The sequence below is a fragment of the Paroedura picta genome, chromosome 8 (genome assembly GCF_049243985.1).
Source record: "Paroedura picta isolate Pp20150507F chromosome 8, Ppicta_v3.0, whole genome shotgun sequence".
NCBI lineage: Eukaryota > Metazoa > Chordata > Lepidosauria > Squamata > Gekkonidae > Paroedura > Paroedura picta.
In genome coordinates, this window is record NC_135376.1 from 8,014,473 (window position 1) to 8,032,211 (window position 17,739).

At 46.2% G+C, this 17,739-nt stretch overlaps 1 protein-coding gene across 2 annotated transcripts; it reads left to right on the forward strand.

Moving 5' to 3' along the window:
• The first annotated feature begins 5,391 nt into the window (after positions 1 to 5,391).
• Positions 5,392 to 16,710, forward strand: LAMP3 (lysosomal associated membrane protein 3). Of its 2 annotated transcripts, none has more exons than XM_077348288.1 (6): positions 5,392 to 5,628; positions 7,286 to 7,632; positions 7,907 to 8,029; positions 14,058 to 14,115; positions 15,020 to 15,187; positions 15,854 to 16,710. In XM_077348288.1, exons 1-6 carry the CDS (start codon positions 5,550 to 5,552, stop codon positions 15,991 to 15,993), a joined length of 915 nt encoding a protein of 304 aa, XP_077204403.1. In that variant the 5' UTR covers positions 5,392 to 5,549; the 3' UTR covers positions 15,994 to 16,710. The 2 variants fall into 2 exon arrangements, with proteins under 2 accessions (XP_077204403.1, XP_077204404.1); XM_077348289.1 differs by having other exon boundaries at positions 5,394 to 5,628; positions 7,910 to 8,029.
• The last annotated feature ends 1,029 nt before the right edge of the window (positions 16,711 to 17,739 follow it).

A 17,739-nucleotide genomic window follows, 5' to 3' on the forward strand; every position in this document is an offset into this window, starting at 1 on the left:
GGACTACAATTCCCAGGAGCCCCTGCCAGCTTTTGCTGGCAGGGGCTCCTGGGAATTGTAATCCATGGACATCTGGAGGGCCGCAGATTGACTACCCCTGATCTAGAGAGTCAACCACTAACCTGCAGTCATAAGTCCTGTGAACCTGCTGAATGCCTGGATGAGACATGGGCTTGTCCTCAGCTAACCCCTGTGCAATTGGGAAGCTGTTTGAAGCCACGTCCTTTGAAGCAGGACTTTCTTAGTCTGGCTGTCCTTCCCTTCATGTTTGCTCTTGGCCAGATTGTAAACTTTGCAATAGGTTGTAGAGATGGTTGCTACCTGCATTGAGAGCACCCAGTCTCTTATGCCAAAACGAATCTGATTCATCCTCGTATGTGGACACAGTCATCCACGGACCAGCAATTCATATCTACAGGGTTGCCGAAATCACAACATTTGATGTTTCGGTAGCCACGGTAATCAGGCTTTGCAGAAATGACTCTATAATGAGTACCCACTCATTTCTAATTCTCGTGTGACCCCCATCATTCACACATGAGCCTCCCTAGCCAAAAGGGGATTGTTATAGCCAAATTCAGCGAGGCAGCCAAATGTAATGGATTAACCCTTACCCAAAATAGTGTATTTGGTTGCATCAAGTGATATGGAACTCAGTATATTGCCCTTCCTGAGACTCTGTCCTGTTCCACATTTTGTGGAGAATGCACTTTTAAGGGGCTTGAGAAGTCGGCTTTCGTGTTCCGCACAGGGAAATCCAGCTGCAAAATGTGTGGGATGAGCCTCAGATGTCTTCTAACTTGTAGCCCTTAGACACTGGAAGCAATCCTAAGCAGGTTTATTTAGAAATGGGGAATTACTTGTCTTCTGGATTGCATCCTATATAATCTTTTCTTAGCCCAAGGCGTCTAGCACGACGACCTTTTATTTGAGCGGATACTGATTTTCAAAGTATCCTTGGTAATTCCTAGCGATATTACCTCACGTTGGACGTCTTAATTCACTCCACGGAACAGCAACTACACCTATCCCTAGTCCCTCTTGCTACAAGAGATGAACATGCAAACACTGGCTGCCCTGATTACTTCTTTTTAAATCCTCTCCTATATATCTGTGCTGCTTGCCTTTCCTGAAGTCATGGGGAAGAATACTTTGAGGGTGAGAGAAATATTTGATTTTCCTAATATTTGTGCCCGTTAGGGGTTCTGAAACACAGATATGGATGCAGAACAGATCTCTGAAGGGTTCTATGCTGGAATTTCTCCTCGTTTCTCATTTTCACCCCTTCCATTTGCTACTGAGATTCTTCCAGCACTGCCCCCCTGGGTGTGGACAATCTTTTAAAAAAAAATATATAAACCTCATAATTTATTATCGTAAATTATTTCATCACCCCTCTTCATCTACTGTTGAAAGAGTGAATACTAGGTCATTGTTATGGACAATAATGGTGAGATATCTTTTAAAAGGCCCTAAACAGGTCAACGACAGTGATGGAGTTACTGGCATGGAAGCAAGATCCGTGCACCCAGCTGACGACTGTCACAGCACTGCTGATGATATTGTGGCCCTTGTCCAAGGACTGAAGGGATGCTCCATTAGTACGGCATGGTGCAGGTTGTGCATGGTTACAGCTGGCTTCTACTGAGAGCTCCTACCTTCTTTTCTTAAAACGTTCTTTTTGGAACAAATTTGTGAAAGATAATGCATTGAGAACCTCCATCCACCAGTCCATTTTATGACACACGTCCCATCACCAGCAACAATGGCCAGCATCCTATGGAAGGGAATAATAGATAAGGTTTAAGATTAGATTTACTACGGACCTGAATATGGGTTTTGTGTTTACCCCTTTGAAGCAGGTCTTCTGTAGGGGGTGGAAATGGATCCTAAGGTAAAGCTAGCTTGGAGAACTGAGATGATTAAAGACTCTTGGCTTGGTGTCCAACCATCAATGTCTGCCGATGAATATGTCCTCTTCCTTGCTTCCTCCCTGTCAATTCAGCTAACAGTGCCCCTCAAAATGCTGCTCCCAGGGGACCCCAGAAAACAGGAAGGAGGATCAGAGGCCTGCAGCAGGAAGGGATGGTAATCAGCAACTCTCCCCCTTCCATCAGAGGAAATCCTCTGCAGGATCCAGGCTGTTATCCTCAAGCTACCATTTTACATTTAAAATTAAAATGCATGCATATTCCCCTTTGCCCTGGATGGCCCAAGCTATCCTGATATTGTCAGATCTCCAAAGCTAAGCAGGGTCAACTTTGGCTCATGCTTGGATGGGAGACCAACAAGCCAATGACAAACCACCTCTGAACATCTCTGGCCTTGGAAAATATCCCGAGTTGCCCAAAGTCGCCGTGCCTTGCCAGATATTTCCGCTATTATATTTATTTTGAGTTTTAGATTTTTACCTTGCCATTCCCAGAAGGCTCAAGGTTTATACTCCCCAGCAGAGGCACATAGAAAAATCCAAATCTCAAATGTTATTTCAGTGCAATTGTGGAAGTTGTGTATGCATTTGGTTTTGGGTTTTCAAGCGGCTTGTATCCTTGCTCTCCTTTGGAAAACCACAGAACCTGGATTGGGCCATCTTGCTGAATTTTCTTCCGGAGATCTTCGTCAAACGGATGTTTAAGCCTCGCCTTGCTGTATTTTGACTACAGAGCCATTGGACCCACAGCACCTGGTATCCCAGCGAACTCTGGAAAGTGTGTGAGGCTAGAAAGGTCTCTTACCAAAGGGATCCCTACCATCTCTCCTGGCCAACTATCGCCCGATCCTCAATGTGCCGTTTTTACCTTTTCAATCCCACGTTGAGGGCAGCAGTGCTCTTTGTGGTTTGTGGCTGATGACAGACAGTCAGAGGACAGGCGGTACTCTCTCGTGCAAGGACCAGATGTATGAATGTATTTCGGAATGCGTGCGCGTCCGTGAAGCTGGACTTTCTGTAAATACACCCTTACGAACTGTAAAACCAACCCTTTGTTCAGACTTTATAAAAATTATAAATACTGTATTACAAAGCAGCCTTGGGGAAGTGACTCGTTCAGCACCGTGTTTCGTCTTTTTAAAAGGTTGCCCCTCCTCACCCCTCTGCCCTGGGATCAGGTGTGTGGGGTCACAGCCACACACCGCCCTGATTGGCGCTTCCATGCTCATGCCATAAAAAATCATCTTGGCTGCTGGTGTGCTGCTGGACTCAAATCTAGTGGTTCTACTGATGGCAGACATAGCTACCCTCTGAAACGCCCAATTCTATTTCCACAAACGCATCTTCTTGCTGCCCTCCTTTTCTTATGTAGCAGTCCTGCAGTGAATCAGCTCTTGCTCCCCAATACAAAAACAACACTGAAGGTACCAATTCAGGTGTGGCAAAAGTTCAATATATTATCAGAAATAATTGTCCTGACAGTCTGACTCTCAGAGGGTATGTGGGACACATCTCTCCGACGATTTACTCAGGGCCCGCTCCCTCCTTTGCAAACACAGAGAGAGAGAGACTCCCTTCCCTCCCTCCCATTTCCCCCCTTATCTCTTGGCTTCACAACCTCCTCCTTGCTTCCTCTCTCCTTCACTCATGAACACACATACAGAAACTCCTCCCACCATCCCTCTACAGCTTTATTTATGGTACATAAGATTTGTAATATGTCCTAACCTGGATAGCCCAGCCAAGCTAGCTCAATCTCATCAGATCTCTGGACCTGAGAAGGGTCAGCCCTAGTCAATATTTGGATGGCATAACCGGGATACTGCACAGAGGCAGGCAATGGTAAACCACCTCGTCTCTGGCCTCGAAAACCCCTTGGAGCTCCCCATATATCAGACCAGTCTGACTTGACAGCAAAGCAAAGCAGTTTAGAACTTTGTTCACTAGAGGGCGACAGAGCTCTTGAGAAAGACACCTTTTCTTAATTCCAGTTGGAAAGATGTTGAAGCACAGAAAGGCATTCAATATCCTTTCAGGCTCGGGAGGGGGTGGGTTTCTCCCTCTTTGGAAATTTGGAACAGAGGCTGGAGAGCCATCTGACGGAGAGGCTGATTCTGTGAAGGCTCAAGGGGGTGGCAGGTGACAGTGGATGAGCGAGAGGGTTGTGAGTGTCTTGCACAGTGCAGGGGGTTGGACTAGATGACCCAGGAGGTCCCTTCCAACTCTATTATTCTATGATTCTAGGTCTATGGGGACAAGAAAGTGGGCCCCAGGAAACCCCATTGGTGGCTGGGATAGCACCCACACACTCTACAGTACGGATCAGTTAGGTTAGCTATTACTAGGGGAAGGGCCTTTTCAATGTGGCCCCTACTCTGTGGGATGCACTCTCTGATGATGCCCGTGTCCCACTGGACTTGTTTAGTTCCTTCCGGGCATGCACGGCCAAGTTTTTTAGGTTGGCCTTTGGCGTGCAGTTCGAGTGGTTTTTGGATAGTGGTTTGGTGCTAACCACGTCTTTCAAGAGTTTAACATTTTAATGCTAATATTTTATATTAGTAATGATCTTTTTTTTTGTAGTTTTAACTTATTGACATGGGTAGGTCACCATGAAACTCTTTGGATGTGCAGGAACTAAAAAAGAAATCTAATCAATAAGCCGGTGTATAGTTTTAATGCAAGGGCTGAATGAAAGAGCGAAATGTACTGACCCAGGGCTTTTGGGGCAGAGAGTCTGTGTAAGTCCTTTTGTCCCAAGGCTTTTGGCACCTGTAATGTGGAGGGGGGGGCCTTGGGGAGTTATCTCCAATGGCAAATACAGGTATTAAATGCACACATGAAGATGACATATTTACTTAGAGAACTAGCATGTTGTATTAGTTAAGAGCAACAGAGGTAATCTGGACAACTGTGTCTGATTCCCCACTCCTCCATGTGCAGCCAGCTGGGTGACCTTAGGCCAGTCACAGTTCTCTCAGAGCTGTTCTAACAGAGCAGTTCTCTCAGAGCTCTCTCACCCACCTACCTTACATGGTGTCTGTTCTGGATAGACAAAGGAAAAGGCGGTTGTGGGCTGCTTTGAGACTCTTTCAGGTCATGAAAAGCGGGATATAAATAAACAGCTCTTCTTTTTCTTCTTTGAGGAATGCTGCTCTTGTGTCCTCAGTTTGGTGTAAAATTCTTGGGCCAGTCACAGTTCTCTCGCAGCTCCCTCAGCCCCTCCTACCTCAAAGGGTGTCTGTTGTAGGGAGAGGAATGGAAAGGCAATTGGTAGCTGCTCTGAGACTCCTTCATGAAAAGCGGGGTATGAAAACCAACTCTCTTCTTCTTCTTCTTCTTCTTCTTCTTCTTCTTCTTCTTCTTCTTCTTCTTCTTCTTCTTCTTCTTCTTCTGGACCTGAGTTTTAAGAGAGAATCACATGCTGCCCCGAGGAGACCGTCAGTGAGACTTGCTTCCATTTTCAGTTCCGCCAGCATTTTGGACAGGGCTGTGGGTCACAGCTTATGAACAGCTTCCCCCACCCATCTCTCCTCACATGTGATGTGCAGGCAGCGGCACCAAAACCTACACGCTCCGTGGGCTGCACTTCCCCTCCGCTGAGAGCTCTCTGCACTAAGGCATGGCGAACTCTGCGTCTCCCGGCCCCACGGACGGACGGAGGCTGCTGCTGGTGGGGTGGCTTCTCATCCTGGCCGAGGGTGAGTAGAGAAACCTGCTTGTTTCTCTTGCGCCTTTTCCAGCTGTGTAAAAGAGGCAGATCTCCACCAGCCACCTCAGGAAAGGAAAGTCAAGGCTGCTGAAAAATCTCTCTTATAGGTAGCACGGACTTCTCATCCACTCCTCTGGGTTGTTTGCCCAGGTTCTCAGCTTATACCCATTGGAGACGCTGCAATTAGCATCTCTGAGTTTTCACAGCCGCGAATGATTTTATTAACAAATCTTCTATTTATTGTAGTTATTCTTGCTTTTTGGAGTCCTCAATCAAGCCTTTCTTCCCGCCTTTACATGTTTCTTTTGGTTTCCGTGGGAAACTTCTTTCTGTTGATAATACGTTTTGCTTCCTGTCCATCTAAAGCAGGGGTAGTCAACCTGTGGTCCTCCAGATGTCCATGGACTACAATTCCCATGAGCCCCTGCCAGCGTTTGCTGGCAGGGGCTCATGGGAATTGTAGTCCATGGACATCTGGAGGACCACAGGTTGACTACCCCTGATCTAAGGGATTCTTCTAGCTGGATTTCCGACAGAGAGCAGCCCAGCAGGTCTCTCTTTAGAGGCAATTATAAAATGGCCTTGTAGGTATTTATTTGACTTCTTTCCAGATAGCTCTTCTGCCCCTTTACCCAGGGGGGGGGGGAGTTCATGATTTGCAGTGAATGCCCACAATCCAATTCATGCAACGCAAGAGGAAAAGAGGGCAGGAAGGGGAGAAAATGCGTGAGATTCGGGCACTGACCCACAAGGTGTTTCTGTATGGAGTTCTTGTTCTTAATATCTTTGACCTGACAAAATTCTTTGAGTGGCAATTGTCTGTCCTGCTCTTATTGCTGCTGTAAATACAGACATTCAAAGCGGCCGTGAAGTTTCTGCATGTGAATAGTCCTTGCTGTTTTTTAAAATGGTTATAGCACTATAATGACACTATAGCGATAGACCCACTACTAATTTTTTTTAAGAGCCAGGAAACCCTCACACCAATGGTGGGAAGAAGAAGGGGGAATGAGAGAATTTGTCCCGGATTGTGATGAGGATGTAGGCAGAGAAGAGCGGATGTCAGCAGTGTTAGCTATTTTTTACTTATTTAAGAAAAAGAAGAAGAGTTGGTTCTTATATGCCGCTTTTCTCTACCCAAAGGAGGCTCAAAGCAGCTTGCATTCACCTTCCCTTTCCTCTCCCCACAACAGACACCCTGTGAGGGAGGTGAGGCTGAGAGAGCTCTGATATCACTGAAGAAGAAGAAGAGTTGGTTCTTATATGCCGCTTTTCTCTACCTGAATGAAGCTCAAAGCGGCTTACAGTTGCTTTCCCTTTCCTCTCCCCACAACAGACACCCTGTGAGGTGGGTGAGTCTGAGAGAGCCCTGAGATCACTGCTCGGTCAGAAGAGCTTTATCAGTGCTGTGGCAAGTCTAAGGTCACCCAGCTGGCTGCATGTGGGGGAGCGGGGAATCGAACCTGGCTCACCAAATTAGAACTCCGCGCTCCTAACCACGACACCACACTGGCACTCTCTTTAAGGCCTCAAGGCACACTATGCCAGAATTAAAATGACATATCTAAGCATCACAGGTAGGAATTTGAAATTAAGTCGAACTGGGTTTTAAAACCTTCCCGTCCACCCTTTCCCCAAACCCGCAGCATCAGTACCCGGGGCTCCCCAACGTCTGGACACTACATTTCACCCAAAGCTGCCATCAGCGGGAAAGGCCAACGCAATGAATGAGACCACCCCTGAGCCTGTCGCCGTAGAGCGGGCGAACCGAACCACAAGCCGACATACGGAAAGCACGGGGGCTTCAAGGAACGCGACGTCTGCTCCGGCCTGGAATAAAACCACGACCCCCTTTCCAGCAACTTCAGCGCGGCCCACCCTGTCCCCTAAGCCTGCCCCGGCCGCAACGGGGGTTTACAGCGTTAAGAACGGAACGGCCGTTTGCGTTAAAGCCTCCTTGGGACTGACATTCAGGGTTCAAAACAGCAACATGGTAAGCTGCAGCTTTACCTTCCCACTTCTTTCAGGGGCGGCCAAACTGGAGCTCTCCAGATATCCATGGACTACAAAAACCATGAGCCCCTGCCAGCGTGCTGGCAGGGGCTCATGATATTTGTAGTCCATGGATATCTGGAGAGCCACAGTGGATGCCAAATGCAGCAACTAAGCTGGGGGTGGGCAGCTGGAACTGCTGAAAAAGGGTGGGGGCTTCTAAGTTAAAACCCCAGAGGGTGCCAGCTCTGTATTGCTTGGATTTCTTTCCGCAGCAGATCGACGAGTATCTTAACATCGACCCAAACGCCACGCGGACATCGGGGAGCTGCGGGATTCGGCAGGCGACCCTGAATATTACTTTCCACGGCGGTTTCGTCCGCTTGACCTTCGCCAAGGTAAGAATTTCATTCTCACGGGTTGGATTCATGGGGGTCACCGTGCCGGTCTGAAGCAAGAGAACAAAGGTTGCGTCCAGGGGCACCCTTAACACCAACCAAGTTTTATTCCAGGCATAAGCTTTGGTGTGCAGGCACATGAATGAGAACTCCCTCAATCATTACATATAGAGGGTGTGTGTGTGTGTGTGGGAGGGGGGTGATTAATACCTAAAGAGCAAATTTTCTTGATTATAAATGGGCCACTGGGCCCATATTTCATTTCCAGATCCTCAACAGATCTGTCGGCTGATTGACTGCCATTCGTATGCTAATTCCCAGGTCTTATCTGCCTTAATCCAGTCTCAGCTATCATCACCCTGTTTCTTATGCATGCAATTCGCCCTTCCTGACAAGTAGCACCCCCTTCCTCTACCTGTATTATGTATTATGGCATTCTATGTAAACTGCCCAGAGCCATATGGAAAGGCGGTATAAAAAAGAGATAGATAGATAGATAGATAGATAGATAGATAGATAGATAGATAGATAGATAGATAGATAGATAGATAGATAGATAGATAGATAGATAGATAGATAGATAGATAGATAGATAGATAGATAGATAGATAGATAGATAGATAGATAGATAGATAGATAGATGCTGGCTGGCTTGCTGGCTGGCTGGCTGGATGGATGGATGGATGGCTGGCTGGATGGCTGGATGGCTGGATGGATGGATGGATGGATGGATGGATGGATGGATGGATGGATGGATGGATGGATGGATGGATGGAATGACTGAGGAAATTTTATTTCATTGTATCTGAAGAAGTGTGCCTGCACACAAAAGCTAATACCTGGAATCAAACTTTGCTAGGCTTAAAGGTGCTCAGACTTTCTTAGGTCTGACTGTTTTGGATCCAGGGCTGAAATCTTTCAAGGCTGACAAGTTTGTTTTCTACAAGTTTTCTGGTTTGTTTTCTACAAGGAAAGGAAGTCCCCTACCTGGGGCCCCTCAACCAGGTGCGCTACCTGAGGTTGCCCTTCTTTGATGTGGCACCCCCAGCCCACCTTACCCGCCTCACTGTCCCTCACCACCTCTCCCATCCCAAGGGCCAAAGGGAGAATCAGGACTCGCAGACGCTTTGCTACCTAAGGACACAGCACACAATTTGAATCTCTCCCCCACCGTCTCCTCTCGCACTCGCTACCAAGGGGCCGACACTCACAGTAGTTGATCACTCCAGGGGAGTTGGGTTTAACCACTTGCCCCTCCCCTTCTGCTCTTGGTATATGTGGACAGAACAGGGGCTTACTGTGGGTGGGAGAGATTACACTGAGAGCGTTAAAAAAGGAAAGAAGTTTAATAAGAAAATAAAAAGCACAGACCAATTTTGCGAACACAACGAACTGAGCAAGGATTTAAAAGGTGATAACACACAGGCCTGTAACTCCTGACTCTGTACATACCACTGCAGATAGCATTGGTACAGGTGATATAATTCTTCCAAGTGCAATCTTTTAGAAATTATCAATCGCATTGATTTTGGTAATTAAGAGTCCCGCCTGGTATTGTCAGGACCACAGGTTCAAAAGCTACTTTCTAGAAGAAAGATGGATTTCCTTTCTTCTCCTTGTGTGTAAAAATAGAGCTGCTTCTTCATCGTGCTCACGAGTTTTATTATCTCCCCTTTACCCTACAAGTGTCAGATCCTCTTTCTCTTCCCCTCTGGCATTTAAAATTAAAATGTATGCATTAAAACTACTGCCCACCAGCTTCATAGGATGCCCTCGAATTCTCGTATTTGGGGAGAGGGAGAAAAGGTTCGCTTTGTCCAAGAGACCTTAAGCTCTGCTTGAAGTTTTGGGTTGCATGCAAACAGAGGAAGTCTAACTTGGATACTAGTCTGGGTTGTTTGTGATAATGATTATTAAAGATTCAGAAGACAAGAAACCTTTCTTCCTGCTTAATGCTGACCTCCAGTTGTATATGAATTCTTCCAAAACTTGCAGGATTTATTGAGCCACATGGTTTTCTTCTTGCTTACACATATCCTCCTGTGGGTAGTTCTACTTTGTTATTTTGATCTATTACAGAATCATAGAATCACAGAATCATAGAGTTGGAAGGGGCCATAGAAGCCATCTAATCCAACCCCCTGCTCAAGGCAGGATCAGCCCAAAGCATCCAAAAATCCTAAAGATCAGTGGTTCTCAACCTTCCTAATGCCGCGACCCTTTAATACAACCATAAAATTAGGCAAGTGTCCTTTCACAGAAATTAAACTGAAACTGACCAATGGTATGAAGATCCATTGTTCATGATTGTATATAAATTGGGTTTTTTTCTAGGGTTTCTCAGTTCAGCTCTGCCTCTTGTCCCACCATGCCAATCTCGTGTTTTTCCACTGCTCCAGACAGATGAATGCTCTATCTCGATCTACCCCGCAAGGCTGTTGTGTGGATGGCGCCCCCCCCTGGCCAAGCTGCTTGCCCTGGCGCGACCCCTGTGAAAGTGTTGTTCGACCACCAAAGGGGTCCCGACCCCCAGGTTGAGAACCACACTATTAGATGAAGCCGTCTCTGTTCTAAACTGAAAAGTCCCAGACAAAGACTGTTTCCTCTCTGCTGTTATGAGGCTAAAACAGAGGGGTACTGGCAAGTTGGGCCATAGCCAATCAAATGAATAGCCAACCAAATGAATTTCCATGGGGAAAAGTTTAAAGTATTATATTTGGGTAATAAAAAAGTGATACATAAATATGAGATGGGGGATACCTGGCTTGATAGTAGTACATACAAAAGGGACTTGGGAGTCCTGGTGGACAGGACAGTAAGTTGAATATAAGCCATCAGTGTGATACGGCAGCGAAGAAGGCGAATACGATATCAGGATGCATTGCTGGAGCATGGAATCCAGTAGAGCAAGGGGGAGTCATATTACCGCTCTATTCCACATTGGTTAGACCTCATCTGGAATCTTGCGTCCAGTTCTGGGTGCTGCAGTTCAAGAAGGACATTGAGAAGTTGGAACATGTCCAGAGAAGGGCGACCGGGATGGTCAAGGGGCCAGAATCTGTGCCTTAAGAAGAGAGGTTGAGAGAGTTGAGTGTGTGTAGCTCAGAGAAGAGGGGGGCAAGGGGGTGATGGGATAGCTGTGTTGAAATACATCAGAGGTAGACATGTTGAAGAGGGGGACCACTCCTTTATGGCAGCTTTAGAGACAAGAACGGGAAGTGATAGGTTCAAATGACAGGCAAGGACATTCCGCTTAAGTATTAGAAAGCATTTTCTAATGGTGAGGGCTGTTCATCGAGGGAATTATGCTGCCTGAGGGTTTGGTGGAGTCTTCTTCGTTTCGTTGGAAGTTTTTAGGAGAAAATTCAATCAGCACCTGTCAGGAGCGTAATAAAATCAGAGTTCAGTAGCACCTTTAAGACCAACAAAGATTTATTCAAGGCGTGAGCTCACACACTCAACTCTCTCAACCTCTCTTCTTAAGGCACAGATTCTGGCCCCTCAACCATCCCGGTCGCCCTTCTCTGGCCATGTTCCAACTTCTCAATGTTGGACTAGATGGCCTGTATGGCCCCTTCCAACTCTGTGATTCTATGATTCTATGATTCTATGATTCTATGAAATCTTTGTTGGTCTTAAAGGTGCTGCTGGACTCTGATTTTATTGTGCCACTTCAGACCGACACGGCGACCCATTTGAATCTGTCAGGGGTGTGTGATTTTTAATTCCGCAAGAAATTGGGGGGGCTGGACTGGATGGCCCTTGGTTGTCTCTTCCATCTGTGTGTGATTCTGTCATTCCGTCACGTACCTTACCCTGAGGAACCTGGTTGAAGGGTGGGAGAAAAAACACACAAAGCCAATAAATGTTGCCTTTTGCTTGGAAACGGCAATAACGAAAGAATCCAAGTGGCGCTCGGAGGGCAAGGGGTGCCCGGGGAATTTTGTGGCGTTTCCCAATCAGTACGTGAATGTATTTCGTAAAATCCTCATTGTTTGGATCCCCCTCTCGATTCTCCTTCCAAGCGAGCCGTACGAGCGCAAACACTCCATCTTGCAAATAAAGGCTTGGCTTCAAGGATTTGCTCTTAGCCTGAAGAGAGAGTTATTGTTCGCTGAAGTGGGGTCCTGAGAACACGTTGTGCAAATGAAGGGTCTAAGTGGCACCTGGAACGGCTTCAAAGGAGATGCCGAAGGAGACTTTGGAAAATCTCCTAACCTCTCTGAGAGTGGGTCTCATGGGGCAGCCATGCACAGACCAGCCCTTCCCTGGGAAAGGAGGTTTAGAATCATAGAATCATAGAGTTGGAAGGGGCCATAGAGGCCATCTAGTCCAACCCCCTGCTCAACGCAGGATCAGCCCAAAGCATCCTAAAGCATCCAAGAAAAGTGTGTATCCAACCTTTGCTTGAAGACTGCCAGTGAGGGGGAGCTCACCACCTCCTTAGGCAGCCTATTCCACTGCTGAACTACTCTGACTGTGAAAATTCTTTTCCTGATATCTAGCCTCTATCGTTGTACGATATAGGTTGCTTTGAAATATGAGCAGATGTTTTGCCTTTCAGCATAGACTCAGAGCCTTGGTTTTTAAATAAAGTACACTTAGATGCAATTACATTTTTTTAAAAAAATACATCATGTTATACACATATAAACAAAACAACACACCAGAAAAACACAATGGAACAAAAAGGTCTGATAATAAACCATCATAAAACAGTATTTTTTTGACCAGGAAAGAAGGACACAGAAGATGTAAAAATACATAAGACAGAAACAGAAGCCAAACTTAAAACAAAAGCCCCAAGTTTGGTTGCTTCCATCCAAGTTGGTATTCTTTCTACATAAAATCACTGGATTCAATTCTATACAATACTAGGAACGTCACCTGGATGCAATATCAATCAAACAAAGGCCTCCATCGGATTGAAGAACATTCTTAAATGAAATATATTCCAGAAAAATCATAGAAACATAGAGTTGGAAGGGACTGCCAGGGTCATCTAGTCCAGCCCCCTGCAGAATGTGGGAAACTCACAGTGGAAACCTGCCCACCCACAATGACTTCAATTCCATGCCCCCCACTGCCCAAAAAAACCCACAGAATCCCTGACAAGTCTGTCCTGGAAGAAATTTGCCTTCCAATTCCAAAGCAGCAACTGGCATTTCCCTGGGCAAGCATGAAAGGGCCACAAGAGCCAAGCCCCAACACAATCCCTTCTGCCCACCCACTCACCATCTGCCTGAGCTCACAGAATCAGCATCCGATTCCATCAGAGACTTTATAAAACCATTCCAAATTATCCTAAAGTCATCTTTCTTCCCCCCCCCAAAAAAAATTATTTGTAAGTTTCTCAAGTGCTGCTAAATTCCTTATTTTTTTGCCCACCATTTAGATGCAATTAAATTTATGCATGTAAAACCTGGGAGCAGAAACATGGCATTGTGGATGCCCCAAAAGTGGAATATAAAGACACCCCCCCCCCCAACATTTCCCAGATGAAAAGAGGAATATGCTTGTAATCCTTCAGGATCTGGCGTCGGAATAGCCCCTGCTGGTTCAGGCCAGTGGTCCTTCTAGTTGAGCACCCTCTTCCAAACTGGACAACCCGATGCAGCAAAAGGGTGGCGTGAAAGAGGTAGGGAGCCCCAAGTTTCATCTATCTAGGGTTGCCAACTGCCAGGTGGGGCCTGGAGATCTCCGGGAATTAAAACTTGACCCGACCAGAGATCAGTGCCCCCTGGAGATTATGGCTGCTTTGGAAGGTAGAGTCTATGGCACTGTACACAGAAGTCTCTCCTGTCACTCCCCAAACTTTCTCTCCTAAGGTCGTACCCCCAAATATCCAGGACTTTTGCAATCTGGAGTTGGCAGTCAAAAAGTTCCTGCTGGTCTCTGTTTAAATGTTTGTCTATACTGCTGGCCACGACCATGTGCTGTGTTGTGTTTGTTCATTCATTCATTCATTCATTCATTCATTCATTCATTCATTCATTCATTATGTGCATGATGTGTTTTTTCTCCTTAGACGGCAGATGTGTATTATGTCTATGTGCTCGAAGCCAGTTTATGGGCACCCTCTGAGGGTAAGTACTGTCGTGATCCCTCTGCAGTTACTCATATGTGCAGTACCACGTTGTCTGAAAGAAGAAGAGTTGGTTTCTATACACCACTTTTCTCTACCAGGAGGCGTCTCAAAGCAGCTTACAATCGCCTTCCCTTCCTCTCCCCAAAACAGGCACTGTGTGAGGGAGGTGGGGCTGAGAGAGCTCTGACAGAACTGTTTTGCAAGGAACAGCTCTAACAGGGTTGTGGCTAGCCCAAAGTCACCCAACTGGCTGCATGTGAAGGAGGGGAGAATCAAACCTGGCTCACCAGATTAGAAGCTGCCGCTGTTAACCACGACACTATGCTGGATTTCGTTCTGAAAATTAAAATCTACATCTTTCCCTTTTCAAAAGATATTACCATGAGGGGGTCATGTGAGAGGGCAGCTGACCACAGATAGCCAATCAGGAATTGCCCCCCTGACTATCTTTCAAATGCATAAACCTTGCAGAAAAACACAACAGCTTTAAAAAATGACAACTTGCTGGTTTTATGTGCATAATAACTCCATGTTAATTTCCAGTTAATTGGGAGCACATGGTGTATCCAGAAAATGGGGGGGGGGATCCACTCAAATCAGGAGACCTGGCAACGCTGCCCAGGATGCTCCTCTCCCACACAAACCTCTCACTGGCTGATGAGCACTGCCTGGCAACCCAGCATGTAAGAAGAATACCTCTGGGGTCTCCTAATGCTAACAACCGGGAGGACTGCCGGTCTGACCTATCTGCAGCCCACATCCCTGGTGGTCCACGGGTCAAGGAACTGGCACGTGAACCGGAGGCCTCCCGGATCAAGCTCTCTGCAATGCCAGTTACTCCTCAGCCAAAGCATAATTCCACTTCCAACCATCCCACTTGGGTGTTTATTCGTGTGCTTCAGGTTCACCGTACTATGGAATCGAAACCGTCCGGCTCTTTTCGACTCCGATCGGTAGCTCTTTTAAGTGCTTCAGCAAGCAAACCATAGACGTCGACGTCAACTTTCAGCTGCTGGCTATCAATACCCAGCTGCAGGCCTTTGACATTGTGGGGAACCAGTTTGGGGAAGGTAAGTAAAGGGCCCCATGTTCAAGATTGAAAGGATCAGATGCAAACCCCCCACCCCACCCCTGGGAGGAGGTGCAGCACAAGGATTTTTTTTTTTTTTAAGGAATTGTGGAATTGTGCAATAGCTTTGTTAAATCCCTGAAAAGGGCCCAGCTCTGGTCGAGACCAGGTTGATGAATTGGGGCCAGGAACTACACATAGATTTGCACCAGATGAGCAAAGCGCTCTCCAGGGAACAGATTAGGAGAGGCGGTCTTAAGTGTGAGTCTAGGACACCTCTCAGAAGAAGAAGAAGAGTTGTTTCTTGTGATGTCACCATGTCATGTGACGCTGTAGGGGTTTCCCTGATTTCTATGGGTACTCTCCTGGAACTGATGTTGCAATGTGGCACAATCTATGTTTTGAATGTCTTCGCCCCTCTCAGAAAGCACCCCTCCCACTGGTTTTCAGCAAACCTTAAAAAGGAAACATCGAGCAGAAATATACAACCAGGTTCTCACAACCAGATGCTCAAACTTGCTTGGAGCATCAATGGCCTGAATATCTAATGAAAACTAGCCAGAACGCCTGTTCTAGAGCACTTCCTTCCAGGTTTTGGGTAACTCTCAAAAGGGGAAGCGCATGACTGATGTGTAATGCATGCTTTAAGATCTCGTTCCCATTGCAGTGCAAGAATGTGCTCTGGACAGAAACAAGCGAATCATCCCAGCCATGGTGGGCCTCAGTTTGGCAGGACTGCTGCTCATTGTCATCGTCACCTGCGCGGTTTACAGCCGAAAGCCCAGCAGAGGATACCAACGCATCTGATTCACCACACCCCTGAAGAATGTGCCCAGCAAGTAGGGCTGCCAACCTCCAGGTGGGGCCTGGAGCTCTCCTGGAATTACAGTTGATCTTCAGACTGCTGAGGTCGATTTCATGACTTTGTAAGGTTGGGTTTCACGGCACTTTACCCTGTTGAGGTCACTCCCCTCCCCAAATTGCTTCCTCCCCAGGGTCCACTTCCAAATCTCCAGGTGTTTCCCACCCTGGAGCTGGCAACCCCAACCAGGGGATGGCATTAGGGTTGCCAGGTCTTTGGGGCCACCCAGCAGAGGATGGGGGGACTTCACTGGGAGCAGGGAGGGAAGAAGCCTGGGGGAAAAAAATGATGTTTCTACATCACCTAGAAGGGATGTAGGGGCACTGGTGATCTCAGTGGTGACACTCTGGTTTTAGGGCAAAACTCTATGGTAGAATTAGCTTCATACCATAGTTTTGCCCACCAGCCAGAGGTTTCCCCTCCATCACTAAGGTCCCTGCGTCATTTCTGGGTGACATAAAAACATCACCGTTTTTTTAAGCCTCTTGCAAGTCTTTTTTTTTTGGGGGGGGGGGAATCCGCCAGAATCTTAAACTTCTAAAGTGGGGGGAAAGGGACCCAAATTGGAGCATTCCGAGGCCCCAACTGGGGACTGCAAACAGAAATATATTGTGCCATGGACAATATTAGTTGATATCCTTACAATAAAAAATTATTTACAGACAAAACTGTCTTGCCTTTTTTTCCAAAAAGAAAATGTATTGCTTGTAGAGTTGTAAAGTTCACCAAGAAAGACAATTCACAATGGTCTACAATAATAAGAAAATGAAATGCAACGTTTGGAACACACATTTTGAGTCAAAGCAAAAGTCTTAGCTAGGGTTCAGTGGAACCCTAGAGATGCTCACACCTTCAAATATGGTGTGATAAGTTTCTACAAAAATGAAAATAAGAATTTCTAAGCAACATATGCCGAGTATGAACTCCCCCAAATTATTTTAAGGTACGATAAACCTGTTTAAAAATGGAGTCAAAGAGGTCACACCTTCAGTTCTGGTGTCTTTAATATCTGTAAAAGAGAATAGCTTATAAGTAGTGAAAAAGAACAAGAAAATAGAGACAAAATGCTTACCAACACTATGGTGGGGGGGGGGTTATTAATTTAATTTAAAAGCACCGGGGCTAAGGGTTCAGTCTAGAGACACCTTTAAGATCAGGGGTAGTCAAACTGCGGCCCTCCAGATGTCCATGGACTACAATTCCCAGGAGCCCCCTGCCAGCGAACGCTGGCAGGGGGCTCCTGGGAATTGTAGTCCATGGACATCTGGAGGGCCGCAGTTTGACTACCCCTGTTTAAGATCATTATTTTTTTAAAAAAAATCTGGGTATAAGCTTTAATGTGCACATACATCTCCAGTTCAGGTGTGTGGCTGTGTTGGGTTGGATCAACAGAACAAAGCGTGAGTCCAGTGCCATGCTGTCTATTATTATTAATTATTATTATTATTGGAAATAATATTATTATTTAATTTTTAGACCGCCCTTCTCCAATAGGTCTCACGGCGGTTTACAACATAAACAGTTAAAACACAATAAAATCCCCATAAAAACCCCAATTAACATCTATTGTGTAGTTTTGTGTAATGTTTTAATGGGGTTTTATTGGGATTTCGTTGTTGTAGGGTTTTACGTTTTAACTTGCCACGAGCTGGCGCGTCAATAGTGGTGGGTAAGAAATTATATTATGATTA

What these genes read in the sequence shown, in the direction of transcription:
- LAMP3 (XM_077348288.1), top strand. Translation starts at nt 5,550, where the DNA reads ATGGCGAACTCTGCGTCTCCCGGCCCCACGGACGGACGGAGGCTGCTG. An exon ending in GGGTTCAAAACAGCAACATG is followed by an intron (nt 7,633 to 7,906) that starts GTAAGCTGCAGC and finishes TTCTTTCCGCAG; the next exon opens with CAGATCGACGAGTATCTTAA. An exon ending in TCCGCTTGACCTTCGCCAAG is followed by an intron (nt 8,030 to 14,057) that starts GTAAGAATTTCA and finishes TTTTCTCCTTAG; the next exon opens with ACGGCAGATGTGTATTATGT.